Raw genomic sequence first — 20,558 nt, forward strand, 5'->3', positions numbered from 1 at the left:
TTATATCAGGTCTCATGCCACTGTTCAATTTAAATACCTTGTAAAGAACCAATGAAATTTTTTAAATATTTTTTTCTCAGGTGCTCCCTGTTTGAGGGCGTGATCACCTGGGTCAAAGGTGAGACTAACATGTGGTCTTTAGTTTACTACTTAGCGGCTGTGTACCTGTGGGTTTATTCTGTGTGTATTTGGATGTTCTAATCTTGGTGTTTTTCCAGTGATTTCTCTAGGTGCAATCCAAATACAGTAGGTATGTCTTGTTTACCTGAGATTTGTGAGAGTTTGAGCTGGCCAACATGTTAGTTTTTTTCATATGGTTGATTACTGGCATGTTGATTTCCCATTTTTGAGCCATGTTTTCAACTTTCTTCATCATTTTCATATAGCAATCTCGTCATATGTTAACATTGTCGTCTATGGAAACTCAATTAGTGGTATGAGCCCTGAACCGACAATGACCTCGTTTCGCATTGCATCGTGGGATGTTTCAAGATGGCGGTTTTCCGGTTTGTTGTTAATCAGTCTAGAATGTGATTGTGTATTTCGTGGGTTATATAACCAGGTAAGACTCGGCATGAATGCACTTGTGCATTGTACACAAGTAGTCGTAATCACAGTCGCATGCAAAGAAACAGGAGACTTGACCGTGATCGTGCAATTACTATTACATTGTACATGTAGTACGAGTATTATCACTCGCTGTGAGTACTCTCTAGTACGTCCATGATCATACTTACTGTAGCTGTGTGTACAAGTCTGAATTAATGTGGGGGTGCTCGTTTTCATCGGGGCTTTGTCGGCACCTCAGTAGAGCTGTCGTTATGCCATCAATTCCGATGTTAATATCACACTTTAATACGACAGCCATGTACGGAGGCTAATATACTGATATGTAACGAGTAGTGGAGTACCGATATGGGGGTTGCCATTTATTTTACATGCAAATACATGTACTGACAATGTGCAAGCAAAATACTGACAATGTGCAAGCATTGGTGATAAAAAACAATTGTTTTTCACTATGGGGTTTTTTCCTAGTTTTTTTTTCCTAAGGGGTTTTCTTTCCGGACCCCTAACGTAACATTTAGTTTTATTCCAGGGTAAATAAATAAATGTAATGTAAATGTAAATTATGCATTATATCTTTACTTTCATTGCTCCCCCCATCCAGGAAACAAAAAGTTCATGCAATATTGGAAGTGAAACTGGGGAAAACAAACACAATACTAGAAAAATATTTCAAAAGTTTTTCCTCAACTCAATTTGTTGAATTGTTGTAGCTCTGTGTTTTACTGTGTCAAGTTACCAAAAAATGCTAATATTAAAGGAAAAATTAAGTTTTATCAGATTGGAATTGGCGAACAGGTAATCGGGCGAAACCGTTCGGGCGAAGTGGTAAATTGGCGAAATGCCCCCAATTCACCATGCATGACCGTGACCCAGAAAACACAGTAAAAATAATCAACACTTTCGGCTTTCTGGCCACACATAAAGGTTATTTTCATATTTTTCAGAGGTCACAATACTACTAGTATATGCAATATTTTTGTAGTACACTGTAGACATAAGCTCCAGTTTATAATAATAATAAACACTTTTATTTTATTTATTTATTTATTTACTTTACGGTTGTGATAACCAGGGCACCTATAACTACTCACACTTGAGAGTACTAAATCCACAAATAGGTGTGTTATCTAGTACAAGGATAGTGGCAAAATATATAAATAGAGAATTGTTACGTGATTAAAAAAGTAACCCTACCACAGAACTGTTTGAATATGTTGTAACAAACATTGCACCAGCTTATTTCCCAAACTGCATTCATATTGACTCAGTTCTAATGGCAATTCACTACGTTCAATTACCCACCATAGACTCCGGTCAGTCAAAATGACTATTTTGAACTGTAGGCATTAATCAGCGATTCTGCCGGTGACGGAGAGATAGAATCCAGGTCGGGGGAAGCCCCATGACCTCAAGATTCTTTTACCCCTTACGTCACAAACCCACGTGACCGAGACCACCTGGCAGCGCCACAGGTAGCCGTCCATCACTCTGAATTTCTCTCCGCCTCGATTGGAGATGAAATCTATCGAGCTCTGCTGGATCGCCTGCTTTTTTTTTTCTGGATTTATAGCTTGGGTTGTTGCCGCTGCACGGCATCCGACATTGTAGCTGGTAGGATAAGTTTTCCTTGTCATTTTTACCCTCCTGACGTTTTCTCCTTTGTGTGTAGTATTTTTCACAACAAAGAAATTAAAATCCGGTGCCACTACGTAACCAGTTGGTTTTCATGGCGGCACCTTTTACAACTGTAATTCGTTTCCCTCATGCATGTTGTCTTTTATTTCAATGTATTTAGCAATGAATATATAGATGTAATGACAACACCAGGGCTCACTGCCGTTTTTCTTTCTGGTCGACTCAAAACACGCAGTGCAGTGGTTATATTCAGAATTTACCAGCATAGTACCCGCATCCGAGATACTTTATCGTAGCTACGTGCGGGTTTCAGGGTTTTTGCGTGAAAGCGTGTTTTTTCACTGGAGTTCTGAGGCCTGAGATTTTCTGTCAGAGCCATCAAAATCGCTGAGACTGACCGCATCACAGCAAGGTCGCGCGTCCAGTAAACAAATCCGTTAAAGTGAGTTGCGTGTTTTGCATGAGTGGAAAGTCCTCACGCTCGGCTACCGGTACTTCATGTACCGGGGACGTCGAGTAAGAGGCCCGACGGTGGAGGTACCGATATTTTTCTCTGTCTCCCCCGCTGATCGGAGGGCATCCTCACAGTCTGTTTTTTCAGGCGGTGTTTTACCTGATTTTACTGGCTGCAGCGAGGCTGTGCCCCTGGAGACTTTCCTCCTATGGGGCCCATTGTGGGTCTCTTTGTGGACCCTTCCTCGCACGGCGCCGGGTTTGCCTCCAAGTCGAGGGCTTTGGTTGAAGGACTGTCGGGGCAATTGCGTCCCTGGCAGGCCGGGTAGATCAGACGCAGTCGGAGTGAGCTGTCTCCACTGTGTCCCCTCTGTGGGCAAGCAGGAAGAGACACAAAAGCATGTTTGCATTCAAACACGTCTCTTCCGGGGAACCCCCATTCCCAGTCACGCTTTTGGGGTGAGGTGGAGTACATGTATCATCGATCCCAGTGATACGATGTATATACCCCCACCCTTAATCCTAAAGCGACCACCTAAGGTTGCTTCAAGACTTAAGGGATCACGGGCGTCGGGATCCAAAGCAACCCCGTCGGCACGTCTCCCTGTCCGCCTGAGTGCGGAGTGGGGTGCAAAGCATGCAAACGGTGTTGATGGGCGGCATTGGTCAGCCGCAGAGGATGTAATGCTTAAGGCCCCCGGGTGAGGATAACATTAGGCAACACTTCCCACTGGACCAAACGCTACCCGGGCGGTGTGGTTTCGGGATCAGACCCCATAGCGTGGGATGAGACCAAAACGCCCCCAACCGGATTCCAAGGCTCCTTCCCCAGGCCCCGGTACCACGAATTTGGCAAACCGGGCAAAGGGGGATAGCCGTGTTCCATGGGTGACTTTGCCAATTGAAGACGACCCATTCAGCCCTGAGGGCAGAGTTGCTTGAGCACATTATTATGCGTGACCAGCACTCTGGAGACCTTGGAGGCAGAACGCACCAGCCTCCTAGACCAGGCGACATTTTTACTGGTGGGCTACCGCACATCTACATGCGACACCCCCTAGTGTCGCCTGGCTCTCTTGGCCAGGGCCACTACTGTGCTACGAGACGCGGCCTTAGACGCACATGTTTTCACCGACAAGCTGAGCCGGGGGACGTCCCCACCTCAGTGACGCAGACTGGACATCCTCCACCCTCTTTGTTCAGGGAATGGTGGGTGTAGTCTCGGAGCTTCGGAGTGCAATAAACCAGAGGGTTCAGATCGAATCTGCTAGCCAGTTGGTCCTGCCATGGGCAAACGGAGGGCACCCAAAGCACAGAAAACACAACGCCCTAGGGCGTCGTCCGCTAGCCAGAGTAAGCCAGGAGGCAAGCGCTTATACCCTTCCATGGGAGGGAAGGGTAGTGGCGCGCCCCCAGGGAGGTAAGAGCCAGGTGGTGGTTCCTCACCCTCTCTGGGCGGACGTCTACCCGGCAGCAGGGTAAATCGCCTAAATCACCAACCTTCAAGTTATTCTCAGACCTTGCAGTATTTAAAGTAAACTAAGTGGACAAATCTTTTAATCAAATTTCATACGAATGTCATCTGATGTACTGTAGAACTGTGACAAACCTATGAGACATTTTCATAATTTTCAACCCCCTAATTAATAATTTATCTGTTATTTATATGTTATATGTTATTTTTGCAGGTCAAGTGAGAAACGTGAAAACATTGAATGAGCTAAGATAAATGGATCACATGGCAGATGATGGACTTTATAATAATATGTTTTCTAAAACTGAAGATCTTAATAATCAAACGATGATACATTCTGACAAAAACTTGCACCATTGTACACAGTGTGGTAAAAATTTTGACCAAAGAAGTAATTTGATTAAACATATGAGGACACACAATGCTGCAAGACCGCATCAGTGTGTGCTGTGCGGGAAACGTTTCACTCAAAACTGCAATCTGCAATTACACTTGAAAACTCATACCGGGGAGAAACCGTATCAGTGTTTGCTGTGCGGGAAGGGTTTTATCCAAAAAACAAGTCTGAACTACCACATCAGTACACACACTGGTGTGAAGCCATATGCATGTGAAGTATGCGAGAAAAATTTCATTCAAAGGAGTGATCTGACTAAACACATGCGTGTCCATACTGGTTTGAAGCCGTATAAATGTCCACACTGTGAGAAGGGGTTCAACCAAAAAAGCAATCTGACAGATCATCTGAGGACGCATACTGCTGAGAAGCCTTACCATTGTGATCAGTGTGGAAAGACTTTTACCCAAAACAGTCAACTGCAAATTCATAAGCGATCTCATGCTGGTGCCAAACCGTATCATTGTACGCAATGTGAAAGGAGCTTCAATCTACGGACAAGCCTAATATACCATATGAGTACACACGCTGGTTTGAAATCGTATAGATGTGATTTGTGCAATGTGAATTTCACTCAAAAGAGTGACCTGACAAAGCACGTAAGAACACATATGGATGTAAAGCCATATACGTCTCCACATTGTGGGATAGAGTTCAACCAATTAAACAATCTGAAGGAGGATATGAAAACACATGCTGCCAAGAAAGCATTTCAATGTGACCAGTGTGGGAAAAGTTTTACTCGGAAAGGTAATCTACAAATTCACATGCGGATGCATACTGGGGAGGCGCCGTTCATTTTCCAGCATTGTGACAAGAGTTTTAACCAAAAAAATAGTCTTGTGTATCATATGAGTACACATACTGGATTGAAACCATTTGAATGTCATCTGTGTGAGAAAAAGTTCATCCAGAAATGTGATCTGATAAAACACGAGAGAACACACACTAATCAGAAACTATATCAGTGTACGCAGTGCGAGAAAAGCTTCGTCCAACGAAATAATCTGGTATACCACATGAGTATGCACACTGGTGTGAAGCCATATGAATGTGATCAGTGCGAAATGAACTTCGTCCAGAAAAGTGATTTGACGAAACACAAGAGAGCACATGCCAATCGCAATGTGTATCAGTGTACACTGTGTGAGAAAAGCTACAGCCAAAGGAATAATCTGGTTTATCACATGAGCACGCATACCGGTTTGAGACCATATAAATGCAATCAGTGCACAAAAGGCTTTATCCAAAGGAGTGATCTGACAAAACACATGAAAACACATGCTAAACTGTATCAGTCTGCACCGTGTAGGAAGAAATTCACACAAAAGACTGATCTGTCATTTCACATGAGTAGCCATATGGATGTGCAGTCCTATGAACATGATCAATGCGTGGAAAATTTCACACAAGACAGTGACATGTCGAAACAAATGAAAACACATGCTATTAAGAAACCCTACCAGTGTACGTTGTGTGAAAAAAGCTACAACCAAAAGACTAATCTGGTATACCACATGAGTACTCACACTGGGGTGAAACCCTATGAATGCGATCAGTGCTCAAAAAACTTCATCCAAAGGAGTGATCTGACAAAACACATGAGAACACACACTAACTCAAAGCCATATGAATGTAATCAGTGCTCAAGTAGTTTCATCAAAAAGTGTGATCTGACAAAACACATAAAAACGCATGCTGTTCAAAAAGTATATCAATGTATAATGTGTGAAAATAGCTTCATCGAAAAATCTGATCTGGTATCTCACATGTCAACACATACACAAGAGAAGGCATGTCAGTGTGACATGCTTGATAATATTTCTCAGGAGAATGGTCTTGCAAACCAGAGTGGTAATATTCCATTTATCGATCCCTATCAACATATTCATATTAAAACTGAAAATAATCTGACAAGTCATAATACACAAAGTCATACAAAATATCAAGGTAATCAACGTGGAAGGAATTATATCCGGAATATTAATCTGATTTATCACCCGAGGACACCAGGGAATGAGGAACCATATTGTGTAAACGATGTTAGCAACGGAGGTGGTCTGAAGTTGCAGGCACATGTTTCTGAGCAACCACATCAACAGGAAGAATCAAAAAACAATTTTATGCAAAAAAGTAGTTTGCAAGTGCTGCCGATGACACGTGCAAGACAAAAGCCATACCAGTGCACAATGTGTGAGAAAAGCTTTATCCAGAAAACAGGTTTGACATATCACATGAGTTCGCATACTGGTGTGCGGCCATATGGATGCGATTGGTGTGAGAAAAGTTTTATCCAAAAAAGTGATCAGACTAAACACATGAGAACTCATACGGGTGTCAAAGCACATCAATGCGAATATTGTGAGAAGTGTTTTGCAAACAAAGATAATTTGACAACGCACGTAACGCATGTACACACTGCCGAGAAGCCGCATCAATGCACACATTGCCTAAAGAGATTTAGCCAAAGAGGCAATCTTCAAATCCACCTGCTGACACATACAGGGCAGAAACCTTACCAATGTATGCAGTGCGAGAAAGGTTTTACGCAGAAAACAGGTCTGAAGTATCACATGAGTACACATACTGGTTTCAGGCCATTCGGTTGCAATGTGTGCAAGAAAACTTTCATCCAAAGAAGTGATCTGACAAAACACATGAGAATACATACTGGTTTGAAGCCATATAAATGCCCACATTGTGGAAAAGGGTTCAATCAAAAAAGTAATCTGACTGACCATTTGAGGACGCATGCAGATACAGCAGAGATGTTTTCTACTGTGGAGAAACATTTTTTTTTTACTAATTTGTAGGAGAATGTTGATCTTAACAAGTAATCTACAATAACATTGCATACAATGTGATGCCAAGAAGTGTGACATTTTTGTGTAGGGATGTAATCTGATGAATGCATAAAGATAATCTGACAAACAAACAAACATGCATAATTACACATTATGTAGCATCGAAAAACAATACAATTTACTGTGAAAATCTACATTTGTTCAAAAATAATATCTGCACTTGTTTGAATATGCAAATTTTTTCGATATTTCGGGTAAACTTACCTCACCAATATTGGCACTTTCAAGATTATCGATGTTGAACACTTTCTTTTGTTCATGTCCATATCATGCTCGGAAATGCTTTGGAGCAGGTTGAAAGTTGAATCCCGTCACAACAAATGTTTTGCATTGTCAATTTGGATTTAAATTATTACTTCAAACAGGAAGAGCGTGTTTATTTGATATATTTAGGTTATCACAAGAGTACTGCAAAGTATGTACTAAGGCAGTACTGGATCGCATCGACCTCTGTTACATGTTAGTCGATATGATTGATGTGCTGCCACATGCATATTGTGAGGTGTTCTCATGGTAACCTTTTACGTACTGTAGAATACTTTATTTTCGCTTGGAATTTATTTTCGCTGAAGGGATGATTCTGTGAAAATAAAATCCAGGGAATATACTTTTTTTCCTATATTTCACATTAAACTCATCAAAAAGCAGTGAAAATAAATTCCATACAAAATGCCCAAAAAGCCTTTTCAGCGAAAATTAATTACAGCAAAAATAAAGTATTCCACAGTATATTAAAGGCCAATTCACTTGCCTTGGGCAAGTATGAGTTGGAGGTGTGACTATGCTAATGAGTGTTGTTAATCACTTGCATAGCCTATGACACATCCTGTTTCAGCGGTCCAACATCACGTGACTTTGATTGACAGTAGTTAGTTATTCAATATTAGTAGCGAACCCCTTTCGTGTTTTTGACTTTTATCCGCCAAAATCTCAGCTCAAACACTATTTATTTATTGTACGCTATTTATTTATAGCGTATTTATAGTATACCTGGGCCTTTAATGAGAAAAAGTATGAATGTGCATAATAGAAAAAATCATGACAAATTTAATAATTTTTTTTCTTAAACATGCTTGGAAACAAGGGTGTTTTCTGATGATCCATATTTTTGATTTGTATTTGTTTGAAAAAATGTGTATTATTGTTTTATTGATTTAAATGTTTAGAATTTATGGTTATGTTTCATAAACTATGTATATGGTTGCACAGGGTTAATGATTCGTTACGCTTTAAATCTGTTTATATTATTACTTAATTTGTTTAACAGATGGATGAGGCTTTCTGTGCATATTTATTACCTAATTTGCATAATAACTAGCTCAATTTTGAGAGCTTCTGGGCATATTTAAAAATTCAGGTTTTGCTACATTGTGGTTTATAGACCGCATTATTTTTGTAGAAGTTTATGGGAATTAATCTACTTGTACATTATATTCATACCCTGTTTGAATCTCTTGTCTCATTAATCACTGCTTGCTTTCAAGGAAAATACCATCCAAGATTTGGATTAACCTAAATGGGCATAAGGTGCATTTTTGTCAGTTTTTAAAAAAAAAAAATTGTTATTCAATATGTGTAATGTTCAGACTAAATTATATGTTTGGTACTATCGGTAAATTACCAGAATATTCCTGATACAGCGCTTGTAGTAGCATGCAAATAGCTGGAAAATTAATTTGTTGGCTCACTCGAAAATAATTTTCCAACTATTAAGGTGCTGTTTGCATACTGTATCATGAATATCCTTGAATTTTACCCTATGAATATTTAATTAGTATTCATTTTAATTTTGTTTAGTATTACACAGATTATGTAATTCAAATTAATTAAGGTGGAAATGTGTCTCTTGCCTTTTAAAGTTTAACAATCTGCTTTACTTAATTATCTTATTTGCATAATGGAGTAATCGGCTAATTCTAATTATTTTTTAATTACTGTATCTTTTTATATTTCCAATATCTACATTCGCAATTTGTTGTACTTGTTTTCTCTCAGCTTTTTTATATCATTACTTTTTTTTTTAATTCAGTGTACCGGTAATTATGTTTCAAAGAATATGTACGAAAACTAGGTGTTTTTGATATCTATAAATTTGGTGTATTATATAATAGAATAGTTGTTAAAATCAGTTAATGGTTTGTGATATGTCATTGCATGCATATGTGTGTTGATTGTGACTTCTATTACGTCCAGTCAATTTTTGTCACCATTCTCAGTCAAATTTAAAATCCCCAAAATAATTTCAGAATTTTTCTACAATTTGATTCAAGATTTATAGCCAATAAGAGATTAAGATAAATAAATAAAAAATAAATAAAAAATTGACAAAATATTTACACTAAAATGTTGACACTCAAAGGGTTAATGTTTTCAAGCAATTTTATTGTGTTCTTTGCTCTAATTTTGCTTACAATTAATTAATTAATTAATGCTTACACTTGAATTATGAGTCATACCGTATTTGTCTCTATTAATATTGATCAACAGCTTTGTGAGATTAGGGCTCTTAGAAACAAAAGGCATTTCTGAATGCCATGTGTTCTCAGAAAGTTTGGTTTGTTTATGAAAGCCACTGGGTGTGGCAAATTTATTGTAAAAGCAAATATTAAAATGAATAATAATAAATAAAATTAATAGTAATAATAATAAAAATTAATAATTATAAAAAAAAGATATATTAAAATAAAATTGAAAAAATTAAGCCAACCAGAATCTTATTTTAATCAGATTGGTTTTATACAAGCCTGAAGTATTTATGTAAAATTAAATTCGTTTTTAAAAATAACTGCTGCAGGTTTGGACACGAGCTCTCGATTATTTTCATAAACGTGAAATATTGGCCACAAGGCGTGGTTACATGGCACAGTCAACTGGTGTATCACGTATACGTGATAATCAAATACATGCGACTAATCAAACAATGATTACTGTAGTACCCCTTCTCCCGGTAGTAAAAGTAAATGTCATGTAACAGCGCCATCTACGACAGGACGTTCGTCACGACTTTTAACCTTTATTGTTATGGCGGCGTTCTTGTAAACTGTGAGTAGTGAGGTCATTCTCCTTCCGAATAGGACTTTACGTGAGAGATTGCTGTGTTATGGTATGATTTTCTTGCCATCACTAGATAGAGGTGAGTTTCACAGTTATTATTTACCTCCCCAGGTATGACTGTGCTCTGAGTAACGCAGGTTTTCCGTTCACAATAATACCTTAACTCTCACTGCCGTACCTCCTCAATGACCTGACTATCTATTCGTGTGGTTGGTTTTAGAAGTCAATACATAGACGTCTATGACTAGGAATGACTATGTATGCCTTGCTCAAAATTATAGAATTAAAACAGCTTGGCAATGTCATCCAAATAAATAAAATGTTAGGCTCCCGTGGTAGCTCATTACAGCTGCCTGCTCCTGGTTTCAATGCAGATTTTTTTTCAATCGCCGGTGCTTATATCAGTTCTGTGGAGGGTCAGTTGTTACAGTCGGCTTGCAGGCGATCGATCGAAGAAGGTCCCCATGGAAGCTCTGAGGATCTCATTGGATATCCCGCGATGTGGAAACAATATAAAAATACACAGCGTAATCAACGCTTCAGGGAACTTCACTGAGTTACTGTAAAATATTGCTTGGAATTTATTTTTGCTGAAGGGGTAATTCAGTGAAAATAATATCGAGGGAAATATATCGTTTTTCCTATATTTTACATTTAACTCATCAAAAATCAGTGAAAATAAATTCCATGCAGCATCCAAAAAGTCTTTTCAGCAAAAATTAATAAATGATATATTTGGAATCAGAAGAGATTTTTTTTTATGTAGATTTTTTTTTAAATCTGCCTCAACCACTTATATAACTCTACAATATGTTGTAGAGATCATTCTGCAATGTGTCTGATATGATTCATATCAATACATTCAGATATACTATGATCAAACTCAGATATAATATGATTCACAGTCAATTCATCCCAATTCAAATTTGTCCCACAAGTCTATTTGTTTCAATTCACATTCGCTCCATTTTTGTTTGGTAAGCATTACAATCTTGGACAGGGTGATGTCGATTTCTATATTTGTGTGCAAGGAGTTGAAATAGAAGTACAGTGTGTGCTACGTGTATGTCTAGTCGGTTTTGGGTTTGGCTAACTGTTACTGACATGCTTGCTATATACCACGAAATATAACTACCCAGCACCACCATACCATACACCACTGTATTAATTTATTAACTAATACATTGACTTGTGAGGCGAATAGATTTTGGGACGAATCAAGTTATGGGAAGAATCGAGTTTGGAAAAATCTACCGTCCTCCATTCATATAGTATCTATTTCATCTTCACTTACACAAATTATCCCAAAGAGATTCGTTGTCAATCGTTGTTGACCTAGCATATGTAAAATCTAGATAAATCATACATGTGTGAGCTACACACTAGTATTCAGTAATTAAAGGGTAGTTCAATAATTTAAAGCATCATTCAAATTTAGTTTTTTGTTAGTGTTCATTTCTCTATACCTAAGCAATGCATGTGCTTTTTAGCACATTAGCGACATCCATGGGCACCTGTTTACATTGATGTGATCAATATTTCTGTAAAATTACGATCTTTAGTGTAATACTCCACCACCAATAATATGAGGTTATTATGAGGACACTGAAAAGTATGTACGAAGACAGTACAACGTAACAAGAGTATCGACCGACAAGCAGCGGTGGTTGATCTGTCGGCGTACTGTCTGAGTGCATACTTTGCGGTATCCTCGTACCCATAAAATCTGTATTAGAAGCCGCATCCCTAATAGAAGTCACACCCATTCTTTTTGTACAATTGAGAACCAAAAATTCATCATTTCTCGTACATGTATGTGTAGATGCTCTAATAGAAGCCGCATCCCCTCTGTTGCATTGTACCATTTTAATAGAAGCTACAGCTTCTAATACAGATTTTACAGTAATAGCCTTATTATTATACATCTTTTCCTCCCAAGGATATGTCTTGGGAATGCTGAAATCTTAATTCACATTGCTTAATATGGTAGGATGAACATACCCCATGCAATACTGCAAATTTACGGCACGCTGTTACTTATGCCGTTAGGATGATAGATGTATAATAATATATTGTTTTACTTGTATATTAATCCTAAATCTGCTTAAGGTGGCGCTGCACCATGATTTATAGGAGTTTTAAACAATAAATTACACTACTAACAAATACGTTAATTTTGTCATGTTATATTCCATATGAAAGCTTATTTTGCCAGCTTTTCAACAGTATGATGCATTTTTTTGTGGTATAGAAAATGGGTTGAAAATGTCTGTTTTTGGTTAAATTTTGTTTAAAACTATTTAACTTCTGAATGCATAGGTTTATAGAGTGGCAGTTTGACTTGTTTAAAACATATATTCACTAGATTTATAGAACAAAAGCTTGTAGTATTTTCATTGAAGTCAAAAATGAAGTTGAGATAATCGCCATTTTGTTCAAATTTATGCGAAACTACGAATGTCACTTCGCGTACCTTGTGGACACTGTCGAAACACTACGAAAAGATTGAGTACCACAACTGGAACAATATTGTTTTTAAAAAATAAAAAATCTGCGCAAATCTATTTGTGTGAGCGTTTTTGTTCTACAAAACGCGGAGTTGGTGAAACTGTCCTCGTGAGCCAAGCTTCTGATGTCCCGCTATGTTTATAAAGTCAACAATGGGTGGAGCTTGTATGCACATGTATGTAAATTACCGATCAGCTGATTGTTTATATATCCGACTCGCAAGGGGCCTAAGGTTAAATCCAACTCGCAGATGTCATAATAAAAATAAAATAACGTCAATAGACTATGTCAAAGTATGCTATGGATCACAATAGTATTGTCTCTGTAATTTCTGGAAAAAATGTTTTTATTGGTACTTTTCTGAAAGCTGACAGAAATTCTTGTTCGGCCGTCTCCTCGCTATTTGAAGCCAAAATGGCGGTGTGGTTTTTGTATGGGGGAGTGGAAATTGGTGGCGGAAGTCCAACGAAACTTGACAATTTGATGAGTGCCTGTCTTCCTTTGCCCATTGCATGCATTCTCATAATTTTCTTTCTCTTAATCTCCACAGCTTGATGTTCAAACATCTTAATTCGAAAAAGCTTCCCCCGCCTTGTCATGTTTTTTCATGCAGGGTCAAAGTTCCTTTCCCACAGAGTGCACAGGTTGTGACTTTCTCCAAGCATTCGTTCAGGGACATTACAATGTAGGTCGATTATTCTCAGGACTTCAAAATCTTCTTCCATTATATTGTCATTATGGCCCACTTTTTTGTCGAGGCATCTGTTTTTTCTGTTGTACAGATGTATGATCCTGTGTCTGTTTCATACTTAGAGACGGACTCTGTCGGGGAGCTGTCACTTTCGGTACACTATGCACTAAAAATCACGTCTTCTCTTTGGTTATGATAGGAACCACGGTCTGATTCCTTCGGTAACATTCTTTTTTCCTCTAACATAGTGTTAGTCTTTCTTTTTCCTGACTTCTTCTGCTGTTTACTCCATGTGGCATTGTTGTATATACTAAATAAAGCTGATGTGTTGCATAGGAACGGCGTTTGGGAAACCATGGAGGTAACTCCATGGTGAAAGAAGTACACAGAAAACGAAACTAGTCTTCCCAAAACATGATTTGCATACTACTGTTAAGCTCCAGCGATCAATCAACATTAATTAAATAAGGTTTATGCAAATTAAACAGTTAAACTAGACCGTGGCACATGTGTTTGTTTTTAATAAAAGTGAAATTCCACCTCTAAATGCATTTTTCCCTTAATTCAGATAACTGAGATAAGGTATATCATCCGAAACACCTGGATATTAAATTATTGCCAATGACTATGATTACATCTACCTACTGTAATATTCTTTATATAATATTTATTGATCTTAGCAGCTCCAATTTTAAAACTTAAAAACACTAAATGATTGTTGAAAGGTAACAATGATGACGATCTTCTTGTATATTTCAGGGATAGTATAAAGACACGACACTGGTTTCTCAATGTAATACTAGCCTGCATCTTTACTTTCATCATGCGTGTGGAAATCATTACTACCAGTGTAGCCACAACTCAACCTGAAGCAACTGTAACTGTGTCATTTCCATCAAAGAAGGAAAGAGATGCACATAAACACAATGAAGAATATGTTAAAGAATTTTCTTGGGAAGAGCATGTACGATTGGAACACTCTCCAAAAACACTTACTACAAATGTTTCTAGTGACTCATCAGAAGCTAATTTTGAACCTGTGAGAAAGTTTGCCAAGGTTGATGAGAGTTCCTCATCCAAAGGATTTAGTGTTCAATCTCAACTTCCCTGGAATGACATGCATCAGAAAAATCCATCTTGTTTTTGGATCACGGATCTCCAGGATTTACACTCTATTGTAGCTGGTGCAGCGTCCCATCAAATGAAGGTTATTGTCATGAATGTTCCACAGCAAACACCATGGAATACATCCAAGCCACCAAAGAATGGTGATGAAAGCAATGACAGTCGTGAGTCATCTGCCTGTGTGTATAAAGTAATCATATGTCCTAAATCATTCACCGTAGCAGATATACCAGATACTGAGCTTAATAAGGTACCAGTAGCTAAGGTGAGGGATCCCATGATGTATAATAGAATCACTTGTGAAGGAAATTATAAGTCAATTCATCCAATATTAGATAAAACGTCTGCTCAATCAGCTCAAGTACTGTCTGGATCAGTCTTACCCAGTGCATCCTCAACTTGTATCTTATCAACCCCGAGTACATTTACAGAATCAATGGTGCCAGTGCAACAACAGATAATATCCTTGCAAGGTCAGTCTGGTCTTACACCAGGGATATCTCTACACGGCCAGCCTGTGGATATGTCTGAATTAATGCAGCATACAGATCAAACTGTCCCTAGTACGGTAACACAGAATGTAGTAATGAATATACAGGGCAAGGATTTTTTATTGATTCCAGCTCAGCAAGGCACTGTGCATCCTGCAGTCACAACTACATGTATATCTTCAAGCACAGTGTCTCCCATAGTGTCAACTGGAGAAAAAACATATCTTCGGCCAAAACCAACATTGAAAAAAGCAGAACAAGAAAGCAGTTGGTCTCAAAGAGCCAGATCTAAATATTTGAAACCAGCTGCTAAAACATTATTTCGCACAAAGAAAAAATCTGTCTTTGAAAAAGTAACAAATATACCTGCTCCTCTAGGTAATGCTGGTAAATTGAGACATCAGTCACCAGATTCAACTGTGGACTGTGTATCTGCTCGATATACAGCTTCTGCAAATGTATTTCACAGTGTTCCAGCATCTACCAGTGCAACAGTCACACCAGCTATAACAAAACGGGGATGTTTGTCAAATTCAGCCGAACAGAGTCAAACAGTTCTGCTCTCTCATCAGACGTCTGTGGATCAAACAACTGAGGGTGCAGAAATAACAAACCTGCATACAAATTCAATGTCCAGTCCATTTGAGATAAAGAAAGAAAAACCAAGTCCTGACAAAGCTATAACTGTTTATAGTGATAGTTCATCAGAAATTAATTCTCCAACTGCAGTTGCCTGCACTGAGAGAGGTACCGACGCTGACACGGACAACCAAACCACATGGGTTGTGGTTAATGTTGATGGTTGTAATGTCATTTCTCAGCAAAAACATACAGATCAAAATAAAATGCCTGGCACTAGTGTCGAAAGTACTAACCTTGAGGGCTCTCCTGTGTCAGGTATTAACAGTGAGGCCTCCCCATCAGCTCCAGTTAAGGAATCTACAACAGCTATTGGTTCCCGGTCATCAGTTTCAAAGCCTGCCAAGTCAGATGTGATTGGTGGATCAAAAAACTCAAGTCGCAAAACATCCACACCTGTTCGGTTTCTCCGTATTAAAACTGAACCAGAATAAGTACAAAATTAAGTTGTGATGCGATGCGACAAATTAGCTTAGAGAGTGTATGGAACCCTACTGTTGGTGTGGCCAATTTAGCTGGTTTGTGACCATTTGTTGGTTTAAGGAAACAATGATGCACAATCTGAGCTAGAATTGTGTTTAAAAATATTTTTAAAAAGAAATAATATCATAGAGATTGAGTATGCATGTTCAAATTTATGATTTATATTAAGCCCCTTCACCTTTTCCTGTACATGTACTGGCATAATTCTATGACTAGGCTAACATGTGCTCCAGACAGCCTTTATTTATAAAGACGGACAAAGTTCAGATGACAATCATCCAAGGAGTCCAGCTTCAATCGAATTATTAATTAGAACGTCGGGATTGTGCAACAGACATAACAAAAGAAACTAGTACATGTAAATAAAACATACAAATTACATGCATTTTGTGTAGTTTGTAGTACATATTAGACTTCTGCTGTTTGTGAATTGGTGAATATGAATTTACGTTATGTAAGATTGTTCAAAATAAATGTTACCAGGTTTGTATTGAAATTGACTATTGTTGAATGATAAGTCTTGTTTTGAGATGAACTAAATATTAAATCTAGAATGGTGCTTGGTAATAAACTAATATATAATTATTCACTGAAATGGACACACCATCTTTTAAGAACTTGGAGCATTTGTGGGTGGACATTTGTAACAATGTCAAAGTTAATGTTGGGTTATCCGTAAGAAAGGTCAGATTATTCAAGAGAACAACTGACTTTCATACAAGATGTGAGAAAATACACCTTTAAGAGGTGGTCACATGTTTCCTCCTCAATCTATGATACGTCTCGTCAATGTCAAGTGTTTTCACGAGATTGAAATTGTATCTCAGCCAGCCAAGTTTCGTTTATACGTCTTCCCCTTACCATAGGGACGACCTCTGCGGCACAATGCGAATCGTCGATTGAAACGGAAATGTACATGAACTTGGTTATTGTGTCAAGTGTAACATAAATGAACTTGAAATTCCCAAAATCAATCATGCTTCTGGTCGGAAAATTCGATGGTGCAGGTCGTACTATATCATCATCAATGTACAATCTCAAACTTGCACATGTAATGGTTTTGAAGTTTACAGCCATTCTCGGGTTTGGGTGCCCAGTAGTTGGAAATAAATTTAACCAAGTGTTACGATTGTAAAACCCACAGTGGTGGTTGTGGGCATCATTTAGATCGACGTAAACAATGCATCATGGACAATTTAATCCAAGCAATTTAATTCTGCAGTTGAACACCAAGGGATGTAGAATAGGATATTTTATTTGGCAAGTTGGCGGTAGGGGAGTACGCAAAAAAGTTTTTTTTTTCAATAAGAGCACGGGAAAGATGAATTTGGTCAGCAGCCTGAGGAGGGAAAGACAATTTTTTTCAGGTAGAGGGTAGCTTATGAACAGCTTTTAATTTCATCTCTTTCCGTTATATTAATTAGCATATTTCAAAAGGCCCATAGAATAAATTTTGCTCCAGAGAATTGAATATTTAAATTTATTCCTCGTTGGCTGCTCCTGTTGTATGGCTTTCGTGTAACCTATTTACGCATAGAGGTGCTTTCACACTAGAAGGCGTGATGCATAGTGTATAACTGTTATATTGGTATCTCTCGCTATTTCTTCCGAAATAAAGGACTGTTACCCACCGGCGGATCAAGAAATTCGATAAGGGGGCGCTCCTATTGACGTGGCCGAAGTAAACCTCCGGTGGGCTGGGTTTGTCAATTGATTTGTCAGTTTTGTTTGCAAGCTTGACTAAATAATAAACAAGAGACGTATTGCAAGTATGATTCAAATTCAAACTGTATTGCAGAAAAAATACGTAAGACAGCACTTCTAATAAATTACAACTTATGTAAATATTATTAACAATAGTGTAAATATACGACAATGATTTGAATTATAAGTTACACTATAACGATTATAATAGATTATATGCCGTGTTTTGATGTGCTGTATCAACACCAATGCGTGTACAAGAGTCATCTTGACTTGTTAGAATTAAATTCGACATATGTATATGTCAGTGAAGTTGAGGAAGTTGTTTCAGTTAGATGGTATTATTTCCAGAATTCGAATGAAACAAAGTGCGTACGTAGATGTTTCGGCAATGAAATCTTTAGATCACGTGGAGTGCTAAATGTCAATTTCAACAATGGTGTGCATTAGACAATACCCTTTGTAAGTTAAACTATCATACGTTTATAACATTCTGTTCAATCTCTCTGTTGGTATGGACTTGTATTGTGGTATTAATCCCTTGTTTGCATGTTTTACACACACTGCGTAATATGGCCGTCTCATTACGATCCTCACCAACTGCACATCGGCATTTAACATTCTCATCCCGTAAACATTCGTGTTATGTGAGAGTCATCACATTGACTGAATGTTGTCTAGACTGGCCCCCAGTTGAAATGTTTGTTTATTCTACTAAAATAAGCGAACATTGGAACATAGGAAAAATGTGACGTAATTGCGAAATGGATGCGTGCAACATCGTATCGCAATAAATATTTATTAAAAAATTGTAAGTGTTACTGATTTAAATTAAAAAAAAATCTCTCGTGTAAATATCCCAGTCTTAATGTAGTCGTCCTAATAGTATGTTATCATGTCATGGGATGTTGAAATATTCTAGTAACAAGTTTCTTTTGTCGATTTGTTTGTTTGTTTGTAGTACTCTAATAATGAAAACTCAACGGTGATTCATTTACTTAAATATGAGTGCGATATTTCGTTAGACAATTATCGGTTCTCAGAACTAGATAACTTTTGTACAAGTTTCATCGACTTTCAATTTCTTGTTACATCTTACAAGTACAATACGTTTTATTCTATCGCGACTATGAATATTGATAAACATTATGTTCTCGTGGAATAGACTTTTTGCAGCTATCAGTGCATGTGGCATTTTCGTCAGAGTACATCATCAAATCCGCCATCTTGTTCATTCTAGTTTGTAACAAATCATGTTCTACCCTTCACATGACTCATTTACTTTCTTTAGAATGTGTATTGTGTTTGTGTACGTAACCTAACTAACACAGTACAACTGACAGACATTCGTAAAAGTATTCTTGTTTTTTTTTTCCAAAATAGTTAAAACGATACATTATACGTAACAGACGGTAGAATAGTCGTGATTGTGAAAAAACGGGGCTGACGTAGATTGCATTTTCACAATAGTTATTTCACATTTTTGCTATGTTGAATCGCCTATTTTTATTTTTCCAAAAAAAGAAGAAAACATCAGTAACTCTATACAATTGCTGAATATTACATACTTTCACACGTCCCCGCCAGCAGGGTAAGCAAGACACGAAAGTTTGTTGCTGTTCTATTTTAACATCATTGCCAATATTTACACCTTCATAGCCCTAATGACCGATGCCACTTTTAACATGAACATGAACTGAAAATGGTTAATAAATACACACACATATATATAATCGTTGGTTGTCGATCTGTTTTCACTCGTATGTGATAACTCCCACTGACAAAGTGATTAGCACTTTACTTTAGTGTGGTTTTGTTCTGCCGGGTAGTGGCGGCAGTCGACTGGGTAAGTGTCTAGTTTGGGGAAGATGAATACGTAATTGTTGACCCGCGTCATATATCGACTGTTCGTTGCTGTCTGTCACTCCACAGGGTGCTCTAGTGTCGGGTTCCTTGTGTCGAACATAATCCCTGCTGTCTATGTGTTTATGATCCGTCCACATATCAGGAGCCAACCTGTCATGGTCATCGTTGACATCATTCCCGCTAATATGCCACGGACCCAAATGGCCTCCTTGGTGGCGTTTCGCTCCATGCGATTCAGTGCCGGCTCTCTTTACCTTTGTTCCTCGTCTGTGTTGTTCACGTTCCTTCTTGCTATGCCCATGTGCTTCAGCATCACGCGCCTCTGACATTTCATTACTGTCTGATGCCACGTGGACAATTTGAGGTATGACTTTCAACTGTGGTAAATGAACCAACATTCCACCGCCGGAATCTATCACGTGACTTTTCTGCGTGACTTTGTCGTATGAGCTATTCATAACACCTGTATATGGTCTGAACAAAATAAAAATGATAATTATATTTATTCATTTATTTATCATGTTTATATATCAGCATAGTAATGTATCACATTTTAAAAGTCGACAAGTGATGTAAGACCCACACATTTGCGTGAAAAAAATCA

At 38.0% G+C, this 20,558-nt stretch overlaps 3 protein-coding genes across 4 annotated transcripts in view; 1 reads left to right on the plus strand and 2 right to left on the minus strand.

Annotated features, from left to right (window-relative positions):
* LOC100366335 (beta-1,3-galactosyltransferase 1-like) overlaps positions 1-20,558 on the minus strand; it is a 414,782-nt gene that overhangs the window by 297,783 nt on the left and 96,441 nt on the right. The window lies entirely within an intron of this gene.
* LOC100376180 (uncharacterized) lies at positions 112-9,521 on the plus strand. Of its 2 annotated transcripts, none has more exons than XM_002738111.4 (2): positions 112-250; positions 4,347-9,521. In XM_002738111.4, exon 2 carries the CDS (start codon positions 4,388-4,390, stop codon positions 7,340-7,342), a length of 2,955 nt encoding a protein of 984 aa, XP_002738157.2. In that variant the 5' UTR covers positions 112-250; positions 4,347-4,387; the 3' UTR covers positions 7,343-9,521. The 2 variants fall into 2 exon arrangements, with proteins under 2 accessions (XP_002738157.2, XP_085355368.1); XM_085499242.1 differs by lacking the exon at positions 112-250 and adding an exon at positions 476-562.
* The window catches only part of LOC100375883 (polycystin-1-like protein 2), a 45,479-nt gene continuing 43,076 nt past the window's right edge, over positions 18,156-20,558 (minus strand). The window contains exon 32 of the mRNA XM_085498811.1: positions 18,156-20,428. Coding sequence (XP_085354937.1) covers positions 19,891-20,428 — 538 coding nt within the window. The 3' untranslated portion in view covers positions 18,156-19,890. The remainder of the gene's footprint in view (positions 20,429-20,558) is intronic.

The sequence above is a fragment of the Saccoglossus kowalevskii genome, chromosome 5 (genome assembly GCF_978046115.1).
Source record: "Saccoglossus kowalevskii chromosome 5, keSacKowa6.1, whole genome shotgun sequence".
NCBI classification, from domain to species: Eukaryota; Metazoa; Hemichordata; class Enteropneusta; family Harrimaniidae; genus Saccoglossus; species Saccoglossus kowalevskii.

Coding starts and splice junctions, on each gene's coding strand:
- LOC100376180 (XM_002738111.4), top strand. CDS start 4,388: ATGGATCACATGGCAGATGATGGACTTTATAATAATATGTTTTCTAAA.